The sequence below is a fragment of the Dipteris shenzhenensis genome, chromosome 11 (assembly GCF_047967505.1).
Source record: "Dipteris shenzhenensis isolate YYH24624 ecotype China chromosome 11, Dip_SZ_1.0, whole genome shotgun sequence".
Taxonomy (NCBI): Eukaryota; Viridiplantae; Streptophyta; class Polypodiopsida; order Gleicheniales; family Dipteridaceae; genus Dipteris; species Dipteris shenzhenensis.
In genome coordinates, this window is record NC_141606.1 from 48,874,038 (window position 1) to 48,892,777 (window position 18,740).

The window sequence follows — 18,740 nt, forward strand, 5'->3', positions numbered from 1 at the left end:
CGCAGCCAAACACATTCAACTGTCGCTGCGAAAGCTGCCCTGTACTCAGCTTCAGATGAAGAAGTAGACACTGTAGATTTCTTCTTGCTCAACCAAGAAATGCAAGCTTTGCCCGAAAAGAAACAATTACCACTAGTGGACTGCTTGGTATCATAGTCTCCAACCCAATTTGAATCACTGTAAGCATGCATCTGCAAGTCACCCCCCTTGGAAACATCAAGCCATATGACTTTGTGCCTTGCAAATAACGGAAGATGCGTTTTACAACTTGCTAATGTGTTGTCTTTGGGCTGTGCATATACCTGCTCACCTGAGATACTGCATACTGAATATCGTGCCTTGTATTGCACAAATAGATGAGGCATCCAACATCCTGGCTGTAAAGTGTGACATCCACTCATTCACCTGCATCATACATAGTAAGCTTCAGCCCCGGCTCCATGGGAATGGCTATAGGCTTATAATCATGATGTGCCAGGTATAAAAAAGAATTTGCTTTCAATGTCCTCTCTCAATAGAGAAGGATTTCAGGTCATATTTGATGATGCTAAGTGTGCAGTCCGAGACAAAGAGAATGACTATGCTTTGTTGTTGTCTGCCACTTTGTATTGGGGTCTTTTTCAGCTTGACATTTATGAGAAAAGATCTGATCTTGCACTTTCAGTGAGCACTCCCACTGCTGCGATGCAGAATGCAGAGTTATGGCATGCCAGATATGGGCACATGAGCTATGGCAGCTTGATGACACTTCAGAAGCATGCTATGGTGGATGAATTCCCTCCTTTGGAGTCACCTCCTCCTCATGCATGTGAGGGTTGCATCCTTGGTAAGATGCATAGATTTCCTTTTAAGAAAGATGGTGCAATAGCACTCCCACTGCTACGACGCAGAATGCGGAGTTATGGCATGCCAGACATGGGCACATGAGCTATGGTAGCTTGATGACGCTTTAGAAGCATGCTATGGTTGATGCATTGCCTCCTTTGGAGTCACCTCCTCCTCATGCATGTGAGGGTTGCATCCTTGGCAAGATGCATAGATTTCCTTTTAAGAAGGATGGTGCAGTAAGAGCAACTCGTAAATTACAACCTATACACAGTGTCGTCTGCGGTCCCATGAGGACACCTGCTTTTGGTGGTTATCTCTATTATGATTCATTCATAGATGACTTCACCAATTATAGTTGGGTCTATGGTCTTAAGGCAAAATTAGAAGTGTTTATGCATTTCAAACGCTTTGTGGCTATGGTTGAAAATGAGTCAGGACTCAAGGTGCAGACACTTCGCACAGATAGAGGCAAGGAGTATATGTCTCATGAGTTTGAGGCATTTTTGAAGGAGAAAGGCATCACGCATCAGCTTACAGTGACGTTTACACCTCAGCAAAATGGCAAAGTTGAGCGCGAAAATCGCACTCTTATGGAGATGGATAGATGCATGCTTACTAGTAAGAAGTTGCCACACAGGTATTGGATCGAAGGAGTCATGTGTGCAAATTATGTTTTGAATCGGGCTCCCACAAAGGCTTTAAAGACAATCGCTCCCTATGAGGCATGGCATGGGAGAAAGCTTTCAATGGATCGCTTCAGAGTTTTTGGTTGTGTTGCATATGCCAACGTGCCTGTGGAGTTTCGACATAAGTTGTTAGATAAGGCACTTAAGTGTCTTTTTGTTGAGTATAGTGCACAAAGCAAAGGCTATCGTCTCTACAATCCTGCTTCACATAAAATTTTTGTGAGTAGAGATGTTTTTTCAGAGAATTCAGCACATACATATGCTGAATTTACTATTCCCGCTTCTTCAAATGATGTTTTTGAGGGGATGCTTCCTATAGCATTTGGTTCCCCAACTGAGGCTCATGCTGAAAATCAGAGTTTATAGCAACCTCCTTCTCATCCACATGCCCCAATTCAGCCACATGCTGATTTTGTACCTCCACAAGGTGTGGATGAAGTTGTCAGACAAGAGATTCAAGAGATACACGCAGCCAAAACAGTCCCGAATTGGTTGCTACAGACTCTCAGGGAGAGTAGGCTTGAAGCACCTTTGCCTGCTGAGTTGAAAGCTGCATTTGACATGACAGATTTGGGCATGTTAAATTTTTATTTGGAGATCCAGTTCATACAAGACAAGCATGGCATCGTTATGTCTCAATCCATGTGCAAAAGCTCTTAGATAGGTTCAACATGCATGATTGTAAGCCTATAGCCACTCCCATGGAGCCAAGGCTGAAGCTTACTATAAATGATGTAGGTGAATCAGTGGATGTCACACTTTACAGCTAGGCTGCTGGATGCCTCATCTATTTGTGCAATACGAGGCTCGATATTCAATATGCAATATCTCAAGTGAAGGTGCATGCACAGCCCAAAGACAACACATTGGCAGGCTGTAAAATGCATCTTCCGTTATTTGCAAGGCACAAAGTCATATGGCTTGATGTTTCCCAGGGGAGGTGACTTGCAGATGCATGGTTACAGTGATTCAGATTGGCCTGGAGACTATGATATCAGGCAGCCCACTAGTGGTAATTGTTTCTTTTTGGGCAAAGCTTGTATTTCTTGAGAAGCAATCTACAGTGGCTACTTCCTCATGTGAAGTAGAGTACACGGCAGCTTTCACAGCGACAGTTGAATATGTTTTGCCTGCGACGTTTGTTCGCTGATCTTCGTCTCTTATTGTCCTTCTCCGATTCTCACTGATAGTCAGAGTGCTATAGCAATGGCAAATAATCATGTGTTTCATGCTCACACAAAGCACATTGAGGTTCATTATCATTATGTCAGAGAGAAGTTGCATTCAGGGGAGATTAGTATGATCTATTTGTCAACACATGACAATGTTGCAGACATCTTCACCAAAGCACTTCCACGTGAGAAGTTTGAGGCATTTCGCAGTGTCCTAAACTTATCTCCTTTTGGTGATTGATCACTACCTTGTACACCACATTGGCAATGCAAGGGGGTGTAAGAATTATTATTATATTCTAGGCAGTGGCCAATGTATTGTAATAAGTAGGTTAGGGGCACTTTTCCCTCATTGAGGTTTTTCCCCCTCACCACAGTCCAATCCCTAACTATAGTTAGTGGATAGGATAAGGGTTTTGTCACTTAGAAAAAACCCCTAACTCTCACTTGTACTTTCAGTTCTTCTATTCACTTATTCAGCTCTCATTCTTGCTCACACTCTTGCTCTCTACTCTCCCTTGTTCTCACATGGTTGGCTGTTTTTGACAGTCCAATAACGGCATGACAGAGTTTTCAGCAACAACACATCTCTGCTAATGATAACATTACCAATATGTGGCTGATATAACCGATACCCTTTGCTTCCTAAGCTGTAACCAATAAAGATACATTTAATAGGCTTGTTGTCAAGCTTATGTCGTAACTGAGATGGAACATGTGCATATGCAAGGGATCCAAGCACTCTCATGTGTGAGATGACTTGTCCAAGTCTCATAGGGTGTGATATTCCTCAAGGCCCTCAAACAAGATCTGCCAAAAGATCCCCCCATAAGAGCAATAATTTAGACGATCTACAAGAGCATGGAGGCCGCCACCTAGGTTGACATGCTTAGAAAGGCAAAGAATTCAAGTTAGAAGCACAAATTATGCTCTTATGACTACCATCATGGCTAGAGAAGAGTCTGAGTACTTTGAGGATGCTCTTGATAAGCCAATTGCTATGAATAAAGAAATGGATGCTTTTACAAAAACAACACTTGGGATTTATGTGACTTGCCACCAAGAAAGAGGGCAATTGCAAACATATAATTTACAAAGTCAAGTACAATCCAGATGACAGATGATGCAATAGTAGCAAAGGTTGATTCATTTAGTCAATGTCATAAGAAACGTTTTCGAAAACGCATTTCGAGAAATGTTTCTAGGTTTTGCCAGGTGTTTCGTCTAGAAACGAGTAAAAATATTATATTTTATATAAATTATATATCATACATAAATAATTATCTTCAGATTCTCTCTCTCTGTTTGAAAAAAGCTCTCAGATACACACATACACACTAAGCACTCTCAAAAGAGTAAAAAATAGTAACAGTGTGGCACCAGGGCGTTTCACACAATGCACTGGTGTTTCGCCTATTTCTGGTAAAACGTTCTACACGTTTCGCCTAGGCGAAACATGTTTTCTGGTTACACTGTTGATCCCATAAGATTTTTTATATCTCTTTCCACCCTCAGCACATGGAATGTGTGCAAGGTAGATGTCAACAATACTTTTCTCAATGGCTACGTAGACGAAGCCTACATGCAGAAACAACCATAAGGATATGTTGAAGGAAGGAAAGAAAGAAAGAAAGTTTATTAACATCTATAAAATACCAAAGCGTCTATGAGACTGGAAAAAACTAGATACAATGAAAGCTAAGGGTTGGAGCGACTAAACAGGGACCCATATCCAAGGTTGATGTCTGTGACGAGAAAAAATAAATACATCGCATTGTCGCTACAAGAGAGAGAAAACCATATAAGGGATAACAAGGGGAATTCCTTGGTCATCTATCAATCGATAAGCTATCCATTCGAGTAACTGGACCTATGCATGCTATTTGTGGGACCAACTCCACCGAACGATTGAGGAGAGAGAAGGTGAGCTCATTTGAGAGTGTCTTTGGATCTAGTGAGAGTTGGCATCGTCAAGGAAGAAAATCAGTGTGATGGATCGTTGCTAATGCTCTAGCCAGTCCAAGTCCCTCCCTCCTTTGTAGTCTTCGTGAGGTAGCCCAAGGTCTGACAAGTGCTACCGTCACTATTGTGGTCTGTCTCCCCACGTCAAATAGAGAGGAGATGTCTGTAGTCCTCATATGAGTGTCCACTTGGCTTTGGGTTTGTCAAGTCATTTACTCTAGGTCTCTACTATGTTTGGTCCCCTACTATCCCTATTATATACCTAGATGAATCCAGGAACATTCCCAAACTCATCCTCTAAAAACACAACAAAGTGCAGTTTCAATCTCATGAGAGTCACTCATAAGATTAAAAACCATAAACTCCATCATGCATAGTAGGGACTAGCTACTATGACATCCCCATTGACGTCATCAGCGCCCAACAGTGGGTGTAGACCATAGTATAAATGTATGCTCTCACACATACAAATCCACACACCCACACATACTTGAGCATCCATTTATACAAAGTCTTCGTATTGAGTTTCTGTCGGCAGTCCGGAGGTGAAGGGCAAACTCAGCCATGACGAAGGCTAGCACTAAAGGAGAAGGCATCAAAAAGTAGTCCAAATCTCTACATTCAAGCTACAACTGCTTGTGAAGTCTAAACGATTTCATTTTAGTCTCTCCCAAACGAGCATCTAAATCTAAATCTAGCTGATAGGGCAATGCACCATTTAAGATAGAAAGAATTATCGCAATACCAGCATCTCCCTACTATCCCTAGCTCGGACTACTATCCCTAGAAGTATCTCCCTACTATCCCTAGCTCGGACTACTAGAGAAAAAGTTTGTGATCTTCCTTTGTCTAGGCTTTGACAGTCCCTCTTGTTCTCTCCTTTGTGCTCGCATGAGCTAATCTTTGTCGTTGGGCCTGAAGGAGGAAAAGTAACCACACGTCACTGATCTGGATGTGCTAGGAGCTCTATAAGTAGGCCAAAAGAACTGCTGAATAGACAGTGATGTCGTCCACAGATCTCATAGTACACAGGGCATTTGAATGCAAAGTGCTCCTCTGTCTTTGTCTTCTACATATCACATAAATGCAGATCCGTCTCTCATGTGGGATGCCCTCTACCCATCTTGTCTCATCCCGCAGCCTATGAGAAGAAACACATAGCTGCCTGATTGAGATCCTTAGCACGTGGGAGATGGATCTGAGTGTAGCTCGAGGGTTTGGTAAAACCCTTCTCTAAGATTCGCAAGCAATGATCTCTATAGAAGCTGAGTTTCACCAAAAGCTCAAGAGGCTCTAGCCAAGTCCATCTCGATAGAAGCCGAGTTTTACCGAAAGATCAAGAGGCTCTAGCCAGGTCCACTGGAAGGGTGGTAGTCTATCCATAGGTAGTCCCAAGCCTGCAAACCATCTATGTGTCTGGATAGATGAAGTCAAGGCCAGGCATGGCAATCTGCGCCATTCAGATGTGGTGGTGCCAGAGTCTCTAACTCTATGGAGATAAGTGACCGCCTAAAAGACTGCATCAAGCTATAGAGGAGTATCCCCAAACTCTAGTGGTAGAATATGATATGGGACCAATGGCTTACTCCGGAGTCCGGATCATTCGAGCAAGAAGCAGAATGTGTGGTCTGTCCATATAGGACTAGTCTGTCTCTTATAGATCTATACCCCACTGTACATCCTCGTTGGGATAGACAACGAGTCAAAGAGAAGAGACTTGGGTCTAGGCTCCTAAAAATGTGACTGAAAGCACTGACGCTCAAGTCTGGCTAGTGCGGCATACCCTCTACTCAAACAGGCTTGCATGGTTGGTCGCATTGCGAAGATCGTGCGTGAGAAGAGGACTCTTACATATGTATAGGATGCAATAATCTCCATTGGAGCCTCGTTAAAGGTAAATTGCTCTCGGTGCATGGCTACTTGGGATGTGTTGACGATCATGACCTTGGTTTTGTCCAGCTTCAAATCATGTGTCTCGTAGAAAGGCTGGAGTGTATCCAAATGCCATTGGAGACCCTCTGCTTATGACGGGAGTAAGACATCATCATCTAGTATAGTAGAATTAGGAGTAGGGAGCTAGGTAAGGGGGAACCTATACCTCCCAAAATCATGATGAAGGACTTGAGCTCGTCATGTATAGGCCAAACAAGGGCGGTGATAATGGCCAACCTTGTTTGATCTGAACGGTGCTCATGATATCCTCTGTCTATTGAGTCGATGTCTTGACTCTGCCTGATGCTCACTCGTATAATGTCTAGATTGCTCAGATGATGTCCTGACTATACCCTAGATCAAGTAGTCGTCTGAATAGTTAGGCTCACGGTACAGTGTCGAAGGCTTTGCAGAAATATACAAAGCAACAATAAACGCGTTACTTCTGTGCTTGGGCCTCAAGGACATCGCTCAGTGTGAAGATGCGGTCTAATGTAGCATGATTCACCCGAAAGCTTGTCTGCTGAATCCCTCACACTCCACAAATCGGTTAACATGGTGTCAATTGCTGATGCATCAATCTTAGACATAACATGTCCAATCATGATGGTACTATAGTTTTCCTAACTCATGGGATCCCCTGCCTGTGAATTATGATAATGGTATTAAGAGTCCAAGTGAGGGAGAGACTGGTTTGGTGTATAGCTTTGCCAAGATCAAAGCTAGGGTACATAACTCCTCATGATTTTTGGCTCGGCCATTGTGTACTTGAGAGTCACGTGTTGGATATCACTATTGGTGAAGAGGGAGCAGGGGTCACGAGGACGTGAATTCCAACGTAATTGAATTTACGTGTGAATACCTTGGACCTTGGTGGCACGAGAATTTCAAGAGTCCTCGTACGTGTATCAAGCTCGGGGAATTAATTCCTAGTGATCTAGGCAAATTGTGTAGGTGTTGGGGTATTAATTGTGCCTTGGGGTAGTTTTCGGGTGATCCAGAAGAGTGGTAAAAATCCAATTGCTGATTTTAAGCTAATTGTGTCCAGGGGCAAACTAGGGCCAAGCTAGGCCAGTGTGAGCAGAAAAGCACCCAGGGAAGATTGCACCCCATCTTGTGCAAGCAGGAAGCTACCAGAGAGAATTACAATTGGTTTTTCCCTGCTTCCAAGCTGGTCCGAGGCAGATCTGGTCAGGGCAAGGAGGTTTACAAGCAGTTCTGGAGCAGACGATTTTATCTAGGGCTGGATCCTCGCTCTTCCAGGTGCCAGGAGGCAGGGCGATTGCTTGCAGAGCTGAATCCTTCTGATTCTAGTGCCAAGGGAGGGAGGCGATTTCACCAGGAGGAAATTTTTACTGTTACGGGAGCTAGAAAGCTGGGCTAATTTCTTATGGAGACGTTTTTTAGTTGGTAGCTAGGCGACTTGGCTCTGGGGCTGTGCAGCTCAGGGGCACTTTTGAGCTGTTTCGGAGCTCCTACAGGCTGGACGAGTTGCTTTCCGAGGTTTTTGGCTGTGTTTTTGCTAGCTGGTATGTCTTTTGCTGATTTCTAACAGAGACCAGGCTGTGGATGCTGTGGTTGGTCTTCTGTTGCTAGGCAGTTGAAGGCTGGTTATTGAGATTTTGGGCTGATTCTAGGTGATTGTGTGGTGAGATTACTCACAATTGATCAGCTAGGGTGCCTTGCTGCGCATTGCAATCCACTGGTTGTTAGTCGAGGGGCACCGTAACAGCCAACGGCAAAGTGCTGGCCTTGCTTTCCACGGGGTTGATGCTGTAACAGCAGGGTAGGGCTGAGATTGTTGTGTGATTTCTCCTGCGAGGGCTAAAGGCATGTTGTCAGAAGGGTTTTGCTCTGGGATTGGATGCCTACATGGTTTTGATTGGCTGAGTTTGCTGGAAGCAGAGGCTATGTTGTGTTTTAGATGCCTATAGGGCTTGTTGTAAAGTGTTTTCAGTGCAATAAATAATAAAGAAATACTGGGCCAATCGGTGTACTATGTCTTTGAGCAGGAACATTCTAGCTCCCTTGTGTTTTGTTTCTATTGTGGGTGTTTTGCAACGGGATGATACTTGCTAAATTGTGATTTTACCGCCCTTAATTTATCATAGGCCGGTTGCATGGTTCCATTGCTTTGACATCACCAACTTTCCTAAGAGGTGAGCCTGTGGTTGTGTTGGGGAGGAAGTATTACTGGCTGAGTTAAATTACAGCAGGGTAACCCAACAAGAGGCACACAGTGATACTCAAGTGAGTAATGATTGGGAGGATGATCATACCGCATAGGGTGATGAAGTCTCTGGTGAAGAGCAATCCATTCATGAAGGAACTGCTGCAGGTGATCAACATGCGGACGAGCAGTTGGAAGTGAATCAACCTGGTTCTCGTATGACATTATCAAAGATGTCGAAGCAAATGCAGATGCTTTTCTTCAAGAGCAGATGATTATAGTGATGGGAGCATTGACTCAGCTCACACAGAATCCACGCTTTGCAGAATTCATGCAAGGACCGTCCAACGCTAAGGGGTAGAAGGCCTCGTCAAAGGAAAAGGCCACAAGAGGGACCACAGACTACTGAGTAGATGGCACAGTTTGCTTCCACACGGCATACTATGCCAGGTTTTGGAGTTGGTTTGTAGGGCCCAAATCAGAATTTTCAGTTCGCAAGTATGGGACAACAAGCTTTTCCTTATGCAAGTGCTCGCATAGGACATTTTGGGGAGGACTGTGTTTCAGGCTATGGCTGTTAAAGCCGGAGGAGGCCCAGGTATATACGGTAATTATGCAATGGGTTTCCAGCAGGTATGCAAGGCATGTTAGGGGCATATGCCACTGGCTGAACAGATTGAGAAATATTGTTATGGATTGCCTAAGGAGATCCGTGATTATTGCATGAAGACATGGGTCACAAATATGTCGCAGTTGATTGAAAATGCCACAGGGGAAGTCCAGTGGATGGAAGGGTTCTAAGAAAGATGATGCAGGAAAGTCTGGAAAGACTGGAAAGCCTGTTAAGGCTGATTTTGTTGCAGGTAAAAGGACAAGTAGGTGGTGGTACAAGATCAGGTGGATGAGTGCGGAGGAAAGACGGGCTCTCAGGGATGCAAATAAATACTTTCATTGTAAGGAAGAAGGGCATGTGGCTTGCAATTGCCCCAATAGGAAAATGAAAGAATAAAGAACATCTGTAATTCTGAAATCTGTGCCATCCGTGGATGTGAGTATGATGTTCCCCACTCCACACACTGAATAAGAAGAATTATTTGCGCATGTCACCTTCTTTTTAGTAGGTGGTGGATGCAGAGATGCAAAAAGGCTCTTCTTAGAAGTGATGTGCTTAGAAGCACCACTACCAAAATACCAAGTGTTCAGTGTCTCATTGACACTGAGAGAGCATGCATCCTTTGAAGGGTCATAACTGCAAGTCAAGAAAGCATCTGGGTCATCCTCAAGAGTGGCTATAGTATTCGAACTATCCACTGAAAAATCTAAAATGCAAGACAGAAGGCATAGTGCTCTTCCACAAAGTTGGCTGTAACATCCCCTCCATCATGTGCATTAGGAGCTGATGCATCTGAGACAACCATACCTGAATCCCTTTTTTTTTCTTTAGCTATGCGCTTCTTGCATTCACCAATATAACGACCTGGCTTCTTGCAGTAGTGACAAATGCCCTTCTTTTTAGGCTTATCTGCATCACCTTTAGCCTTATAAGAGGGCTGTCCTGAATCAGCTTTATGCTGTGTGCAGGCTGATTGGCATGTTGCTTTTGCTGCCCTTTGCCTTTGGGCTTAAACTTGGAAAGCATGGCATGCTCGCCAGCTCGTGTTGCCATATTTCTTCATGTCTGCTCTTCCTGCAATAGAAGTCCTACCAACTCGTGAAAAGAGAGAGGATTGCTGCCCCCCCTTAGTGACAAATTCAACAAGGTGTGAAAACCAAGATAAGACTCAGGAAGAGAATTCAGAGTGGTGGTAATCATCTCTGAATCCAGAATAACTTTATCTATATTCAGCAACTGTTCCCTCAACCTGAAGTTTTGTGAGGTGAGCATTCATGGAATCTCCCTCATCCATATGCGTATGAGATAGCTCTCTTTTCTCAGGAAGGAAACTCTGGCATCATTTCTTGCTGCAAACATACTCTCTAAAATCTCCCAAGCTGCCTTTGAGGTCTTGTCTTGCATGACCGAATGTGAGGAATAACGAACCTCTTGACAGAAAGAGAAATCACAGAAAGAGCTTGTGCATCCCTAGAATCCCATCTTTTCTGCTCTACTGTTGGAGCCACTGGAGTAGCAACTGCTTCAATTACTTGTGTTGCATTTTGACCTCTACCCCTACCTCCAGCTGTAGGAGTTACAGGTGTAGCCACACATTCTAGCCTTGCCTCATCTCCATTGACATAATCCCAGAGATGTCTGCCAACCAAGATGTTGCGAACCATAAAACTCCACAAGGAGTAGTTGGTGCCATCCAACTTATCCTCCTGTGTGAGGACTCCAAACACCTCATTGGGGTTGTTCTGAGCCATTTCTGCTAAAAAACTCAAAAAAATGCAGCAAACTAGGCATGTAAAATCCCTTCCTGGGATGTAAAGTGCACAACCAGAGTCTGCCAAAAAATTCTGCCCGCAATGACAATTACTATCACAGCCTATCAAAGGCTTGAAATGCACCACAATGCTCTGCATATGCCCAAAAACCTGCAAAGAATATCTGCAAAAAGTGGCAAAAGTTTGCAATTTGACTCACACTGAGTCCAAAACTGCTTGCAAATCTCCCAAATGATCTTTCAACTGCCAAATTGCATCCAAAATGCAAAAGCCCCAAATTTTTGCAAGAAATTGCACTTGAAAGGGGCAAATCAACTAAAAGCCCCAAATTTTTGCAATTCTCTGCAAAAAATGCAAAAGTCCCAAATTTGCTTCCAGAATGCAGGCCAAACAATGGCTCTCTAAACAAATGCCTGCCAAAAAACACCTTCCAAAGTCCACCTGCAAAGAAAACCTTGCAAACAATCACCCTGCTAGAGTACCCTGTTTTGGAAAACTGCAACAGTCCATACAGTACGGACACTGACGGCAGGCATATACTGCACAATATGGATTCCGTACTGTGTACGGACAGAATCTGTATGGGCCTCTGGCGTACGGAACGTGGGAGTTGGAATGATTGTACGGTGTAGATATACGGCAGTTCGCACGTGCAGTAATGCACTGATAGGTACGGACTGTCAGCTGGTACGGGCTGTACAGCTGACAGACAATCCGTACAGCAATGTACGGACTGTGCACACTTGTACGACGACAGAGCTGTACGGAATGCAGGTACAAAACTGTGCGGTACATGAGCAGGTACGGGCTGTATGGGTGGCATCACTGCAGGCGTAAGGATCTGACGTGCAGGGACGGAGTTCATATGAATGTACGGATGGTCAGGAGCGGGAGTTGAAGATCGAGCTTGCGGGCAATGGGCAGTAGAAGCACAGGCAGGAGCAACCTGCTCTGATACCAAATGTGAGAACAAGAGAGAGTAGAGAGCAAGAGTGTGAGCAAGAATGAGAGTTGAATAACTGAATAGAAGAACTGAAAGTACAAGTGAGAGTTAGGGTTTTGTCTAAGTGACAAAACCCTTATCCTATCCACTAACCGTAGTTAGGGATTGGACTGTGGTTAGGGGGAAATACCTCAATGAGGGAAAAGTGCCCCTAACCTACTTATTACAATACATTGGCCACTGCCTAGAATATAATAATAATTCTAACAAATTATTGTTGCTTCCTATGCCTTCGATAATTTGTTGCCTTTGTTTACGTCTGCATTAGAGCCCATGGAGGCTCCAACTTAGCCACAAGCAAGTGCTTTACAGCCACAAACAGGATCTGATTTTCAGCATGATTTGCCTCACGTTGATCAAGCTACCATAGATCAAGCAGTGACCGAAGAGAAGCTCTGATAAGACATAGAAGATAGTCCTTGGATGGCTGTTAGATACCTTCAAGGGAAGCAAAGAAGCTGAGCCTTTGGCATGAGAGCTGCTTATCGTCACATGAAGGGACACTTAGTGGAGGTTGCATTGATTCCTATTGCATGCAATGAAGACCCAATGTGTCACAAGGATGCTTTTGAGAGCAAAGAGCGGATGGATGCTATGAAATCTGAGTTAGATTCAATTCATCAGAATGGCAATTGGGAGTTGTGTGACTTGCCTAAAGGCAAGTGTGCTTTAGGCACCAACTGGGTATACAAACTCAAGAGGAAGGCTGATGGTAGTACTGACCACTGCAAAGCTCGCCTTCTTGCAAAAGGCTATGCTTAGCAGCAGGGCATTGATTTTGAGGAAACATTTGCACCCACGTCACGCAGTACTACCTTTAGGTGCATCTTTTGGCATAGCAGTCCATTGTCATTACTGCTTTCCTTCATGAAGATTTGCAACAGGAGATTTATGTCTCTCAGCCTCTGGTTTTGAAGTCAGAGAGTCTGAAAATAAGGTATGCCGGTTGCACAAAGCACTATATGGTTTGATGCAGGCACCCTCAGCTTGAAATGCCAAGATTCATACTCATCTTATCAGCCTTCGTTGTTAGAACTACGGCCTGCCATATGGAGAGCACTCCTCTATGTCTGCAAGCATAACGCCAACTGCTGATTCTGATTTGATCTGTTGATGATATGCTCTTGATTGGACCTTCCACTCAGCATATTGCAGCCTTTAAGGCTGATTTGCAGCAGTCATTTGCTTTGATATATTTGGGCCAGCTACACTACTATCTTGGCATTCACTTTGCTCATGTTGAAAGGTGGGTATTAGTCCAAATATATTGGACAGCTCCTACACAGAGTTCAGTTTGAGGACTGCAAACTAGTTTCTACACCTCTTGAGTCTGGTTGCCGTTTCTCCATGGATAATGCTATTGAGCCCCTTTGACACCACTCTCTATCAACAGGCTGTTGGATGCTTGATAATATGTGTCGCACATGGCCTGATCTTCAGTATGCTATTTCCCAGTTGAGCAAATTCATACATGTCCCGATACTTGAAGGTACTCAAAGGTTGGGCCTTCTCTATGCCCACCAAAGCTCACTTACACTGCATGCTTTGACAACAATGGGTGGGATGGATGCGATGACACTAAAGTATCACATAGTGGCAACTGTTTTATGCTTGGAGCTTCATACATCTCTTGGTTCAGCAAAAAAAAGCTTACTGTTACTACTTTTTAGTTGTGAAGCTGAGTACATGGCAGCTTTAACATTTGATTCCATTTGTCAAAGTAACATAAAGTTGCCCCATGACTTGACCAGGCTAGGGTTTTAGGGCCAGCCTTCATCTTATTGTACTATCACTTCAGTTGTACCTTTTTGCACTTGAGTGCTGCTGCAATCTACTTACATAGTTCGACTTGCTTGCTTCTCTTCTTCCTGGCGGTTGTACCTCTGCTCCAACTATCCATCACGGCAAGTACAGTACGGTGCTGCACAACAGTAAGGCTGAGTAGTATGGTCGGCTGCATATCAGTTGTATAGCAGTTCATAGTAGTTGATGTACTGCAGGTTGCTATTGAAGGTACAGCAGCTGTATGGCACAATAAACAGGGGTGGGAGTGCTCTGATGCCAAATGTTGGAAATGGGGAAAGAGGATGAAGGGTGGAGTGAGCAATGGATGAAGCAAACATAGTTTGATATCGCAAGAGGAAAAGTACAACTCACACACTCAGGGTTATGTACCCTCAAAAGCATAATAATAGACCTAACTGGCCCAAGGGGCAACAATTCCTAACTAGGGATAAAAGTGCCTCACACTAACCCACTACTAACATCTTATATGTTCTGATGAAGTAGCCTACAAGTAAATCTTTAAAAATTGAGAGGAGCCACAGTGTGGGATATAAAGTAAATGCATAGAAGGGGTGCAGCCTTGCTATATACAATCAACAAGACTCCAAGAGAAATCATATTGGCAGTACCCTAACAAGTACAGATGAAGGCCAACTAGGAAGTAATTTGCCAAACTGCCAATAGGTAGATTAGGAGCTCAGGCTAGAGATCATATAAGAAAATCAGCAAGCAATCTGTCATTTAAGGGGAAATAGAAGGAGGAGAGTACATCTAAAACTACAAAGTTCACCTTTACAGAAAATAAGCCCTTGTTTTCAAAGAAATCTCAAGTAGAAGATAATTTGCTTCACAACTTGAGGATGAGCCACTCCAAGAAAAAGCTTGATAAATGGGACCTTCTTGCAAATTGTCCCCAAGATGCAGGCTAGAGGGCCCAGTGATGATGACAATAAATTCAAAATTTTCCTGCATACACAGCATTTTCTAATTTTGATCCTCTCCTGACAATGCTGATAAGATGTGTAGAAAAGAGGGAGCAAGCATATAACAGGATTATCTGCTGTGATGGCCATGTGTCCAGCCACAAAATCAACAAAAATGTGACATGCGGACATCATTTCTACAAATGCATTGATGCACATACGCTGACTCCAGAGTGGCATACACTTGCTAAAGATTCTAACTTATAAAAAGTCAATTAATTGCAAATATATCATCTAAATTTGAAAGAAAGCATATGATTTGCTGAAAATGCAGAAAGCAATTCTATGAGTTCCCACCTTCTTGAAGCCTTTTCACAAGAGGACTATACCAATTTGCTTCTGCCATCTTCACAACGGTCTCATCTTTATCAGTAAGTCGGTCCAGTATGGCGCTTGCAACTTTGACTATTTCTTCGTCTTCTCTACTGGTTGTGTGTGTCACAATGAAGATGAAAAAGACTCGCTCATTTTCCATCTCTTTACGTGCCAAATCATTTCTGAGCATTTCTGATAGCAGCATTAACGCTGCCTTGGCCACACTGGGCTGTCTTCCCAAACACGATACAGCAAATCCTACTCCTCTAGCAGCGTGGACTTGCGACTGCAGCATACAAGCCAATATCTAGTTGGAATTAACTTGGGTTGCCAAAAGATAACTTACACTCCTGGACTCAGACGTGAGAGAATTCAGAATAACTACACAACACAAATCGGTAAACACTTGAATGCCAATCCTGATCTCAAGGTTAACAAGAAACAAATATGTTGAAAACTTGAATTTAACATTATAAAACTGAGAGAGAGAGAGAGAGAGAGAGAGAGAGAGATCTAGCTTCAGCTTCAACGAGGAGGACAACCTGTCAAGATTCTTGAGGTCATTGCACAGCATACATTACATAGCTGACACCACCTAGATCAGGGTAGCTTGGGTCGTGTACTTCATAGAAGGTGTATTAGAAACGTTAGGTACTTTCAGGTAGTCATCAGGTACATTAGGCTATTACCAGGGGAAAAAATTATGTCAAATTTTTTTCCCAGATCTAGTGATCTCATCTGATGATGATGGGTCATGAGTCATGACTTTTGAGTCCTGTTGATAGCTGCCAGCAGCCACTCTTTATTTTTAGTTCGATACTTTATTTCTGTGACTCGTGAGTTTAGACTTGTCACTTGTGACATGTTCAGACTATCCATTATGTCTATTTCTATGACGTGTGGCTTGCCACTTGTGGCTTGTAAGCTTTGAACTTTGAAATATTTCTTTAAACTCTCGAGTTTCATTGAAGGTCTAACTTTTAATTTCTAAAACGTTTAATGAATCATGATTATTATGATCGATCATCTTTCAAGTTGCAACTTTATGGCATGTGCTGCATCCTGTGTGCTATGTTGCTAGGATCTGGCTCCAGCTACAACTATCTTAACTATAATACTATATAGTATGTACTATGCATATAAGTTCTCTCTCTATAATCTAATGTATTTACATTGGATACTTATAAGCTATGTTTGGAACCTGAAACTCTCCTAAGGTTTCGTACCTGACGTACCTAACAGCCATGACCTTGATGATGACACGCAAGTATATATACATACAGACATAAATATGCATACAGTTGATTATACCAAAATCGTTTATCAAGGCCAGCATTAAATCTCAAATCTACGTTAGCCAGGCCTGCCAGCTGTTGGGTGTGGTCATGATCTTAGCCAGCGTGCCGTGGGTATCCCAGCTCAACCTGATGAAACCAATTCTATGGTCTCACACGAGCAGAATGTTTTGAAAATAGAAACGTGGCAGCAATGGGATACGTTACCTGATTCCGTTCATTATCTTGAACCAATGCACAAAGAGCACACAGAGTCCTCTCCTTAAGAATTTGAGAGCGTGACTGAAGGAATTTCACCATCAAGGGTATCATGCCCTCCAATGCAATCCAATCTTTGTTGGCACGACTCTCCTCACACAAGCGTGAAATGTCAAGAAGGGCCTCAGTTTGTTTGACTTCACTTCCTGATTGCAATTCGCGTTTGGCACCGAGAATGCGAAAGACGTAATTCTGCTCCTTCCACTCATTGATACTTTCCAGAAGTGACCGATTAAGCCTCAAATCCATTGTAGTAAGCTTCACACGTGTAAGAGGGTCCGTATCATTACCTCGAAGAAACCAATCTTCGATTGCCTTTCTTTCATACGTTTTCCCACTGGCAGCTATAACAGGATCGCTCATGACAGTCTTTGTCAGGGGGCATTCGAAAGGAGTGTAAGGCTTGAAACCGTCAGCGTAGTTGGCTTTTCGTTCCTCATATTTCAACCGGGATGCCTCCCAAGAATACGCCGCATCAGCCCTAGAAAGAAGGGCGATAACCTGCTCCAGATAATGCTCATCCTGTAACTCCTTGTTAGCGGCTGCCTCTTCGTTGTCCCTCCGCAGACTTGCGAGCTCCCCCGAGATCTCAGACGGTTCTGGTGACAATCCAAGGTGCCTAGCAATACTGTTTAGCATATGATTTGCAAACTTCCGATCATTCCCTCGCTGATAAAGCCCAAGCTCTAGTTCCTCCACTATGGCAAGATTCTCTCTGGAGAAATCGTACTCCACACTGCGCATTTGCTCGATCGATTCTCTGATGTCGACCGTGACTTCAGCACACGCAAGCTTCAACGATTGAAAGGAAGATTCTATATCCTTGCCAATCTTGCGAAATTTCGTGACAAGAATCCGGCAGCACACTAAATTACGGAGAGGCGAATTCTTCGTCACTTTTTCAATCAGGTCACCCGCCTTTCCGACGTCCGTACGTAAGTACCCAAGAGCAGTCGAGACAGCAGGAAGGTCATCTATGTTCCGTTTGCTCAAGGCGTCAAGAAACACATGTATGGACGTCAAGTACCTGGAGAGCTCGTTGAATGATTTCTTCTCGAAATACACGTCTCGAGCGGCGGCTGCTGTCTTCACTACCTCTTCTGTTACTATGCCCAGCAAAGATAATCCGACTGTCACCTCCAGATGACCAGCCATCGTCGGGAGGAAGAATAATGGCGACTGCTTCAATATGATCTGCTGGAAGCGGACGAATTGTGTCAATATCGAGCTGTGCATCGAAGGAAGGCGTGCTCCATTCAAAAGAGCAAAGCACCCGGCAATCGCTTGATGATGGCTTCTCTGGTTTCCCAGCCCCGCTCTCCAGGCTTCTAGCGTCCCTAAAAGCCTTCCATTCCCAAGCGGAACTCGCGGAATGATCGGTCAACCGCGTCTTCCTCCTCTCCACCTGCTTTTTTCGTCCGAACACATATGATCAAATGGCTTCTGCGGAGAGAGATTAAGCGTGAGGCCATGGCATTCTAGTCGATGCAAATTCGAATTGGAGGGAGAGCGATGGAGGAGAAGGGAGAAAATGGAGGAGAAAGACAGGGCGAGGCGAGGAAGCCATGAAAGGACGAAGAGCGATGGCGGCGAAGGGAGAAAATGGAGGAGAAAGAGCGGGCGAGGACGCCATGGAAGCTTCAGAAGAGCAACAGATGGAGATCCAAAAGCTTAAAGAGTATTCATGTTATTTTAATTTCATTTTGGTAAGAAGAAAATGAAGAAGAAGATGAAGAGAGAGCTTCTTTCTTCTTGACCAGCTGACATGCTTACGTGGCACATGAACTTTTTTAGCGTAGGCAATCACTTGGACAATCAAAATCCTTGGGCATTGCAATGCTGGGCTAGAATCCTAGGATTTCGGGATGTTGATCAGATTTACGCGGGAACGTTCTCTAAGTGGGGCGGGAATCCTGGACAGTGGGGCTGGATAGCCCCACTAGCATACGCGGGAACGTTCTATTAG

General features: G+C 43.8%; 1 protein-coding gene across 2 annotated transcripts in view; it reads right to left on the reverse strand.

Moving 5' to 3' along the window:
• LOC147897120 (U-box domain-containing protein 44-like) overlaps window positions 1-18,457 on the reverse strand; it is a 47,879-nt gene extending 29,422 nt beyond the window's left edge. For both annotated transcript variants that reach the window (XM_087381858.1, XM_087381859.1), the window contains exons 1-2: window positions 16,724-18,457; window positions 15,204-15,507 (exon numbers count right to left, since the gene is read on the reverse strand). In XM_087381858.1, the coding sequence (XP_087237984.1) occupies window positions 15,204-15,507; window positions 16,724-18,010 (1,591 nt within the window). In that variant the 5' untranslated portion in view covers window positions 18,011-18,457. The remainder of the gene's footprint in view (window positions 1-15,203; window positions 15,508-16,723) is intronic.
• Window positions 18,458-18,740: the final 283 nt, after the last annotated feature.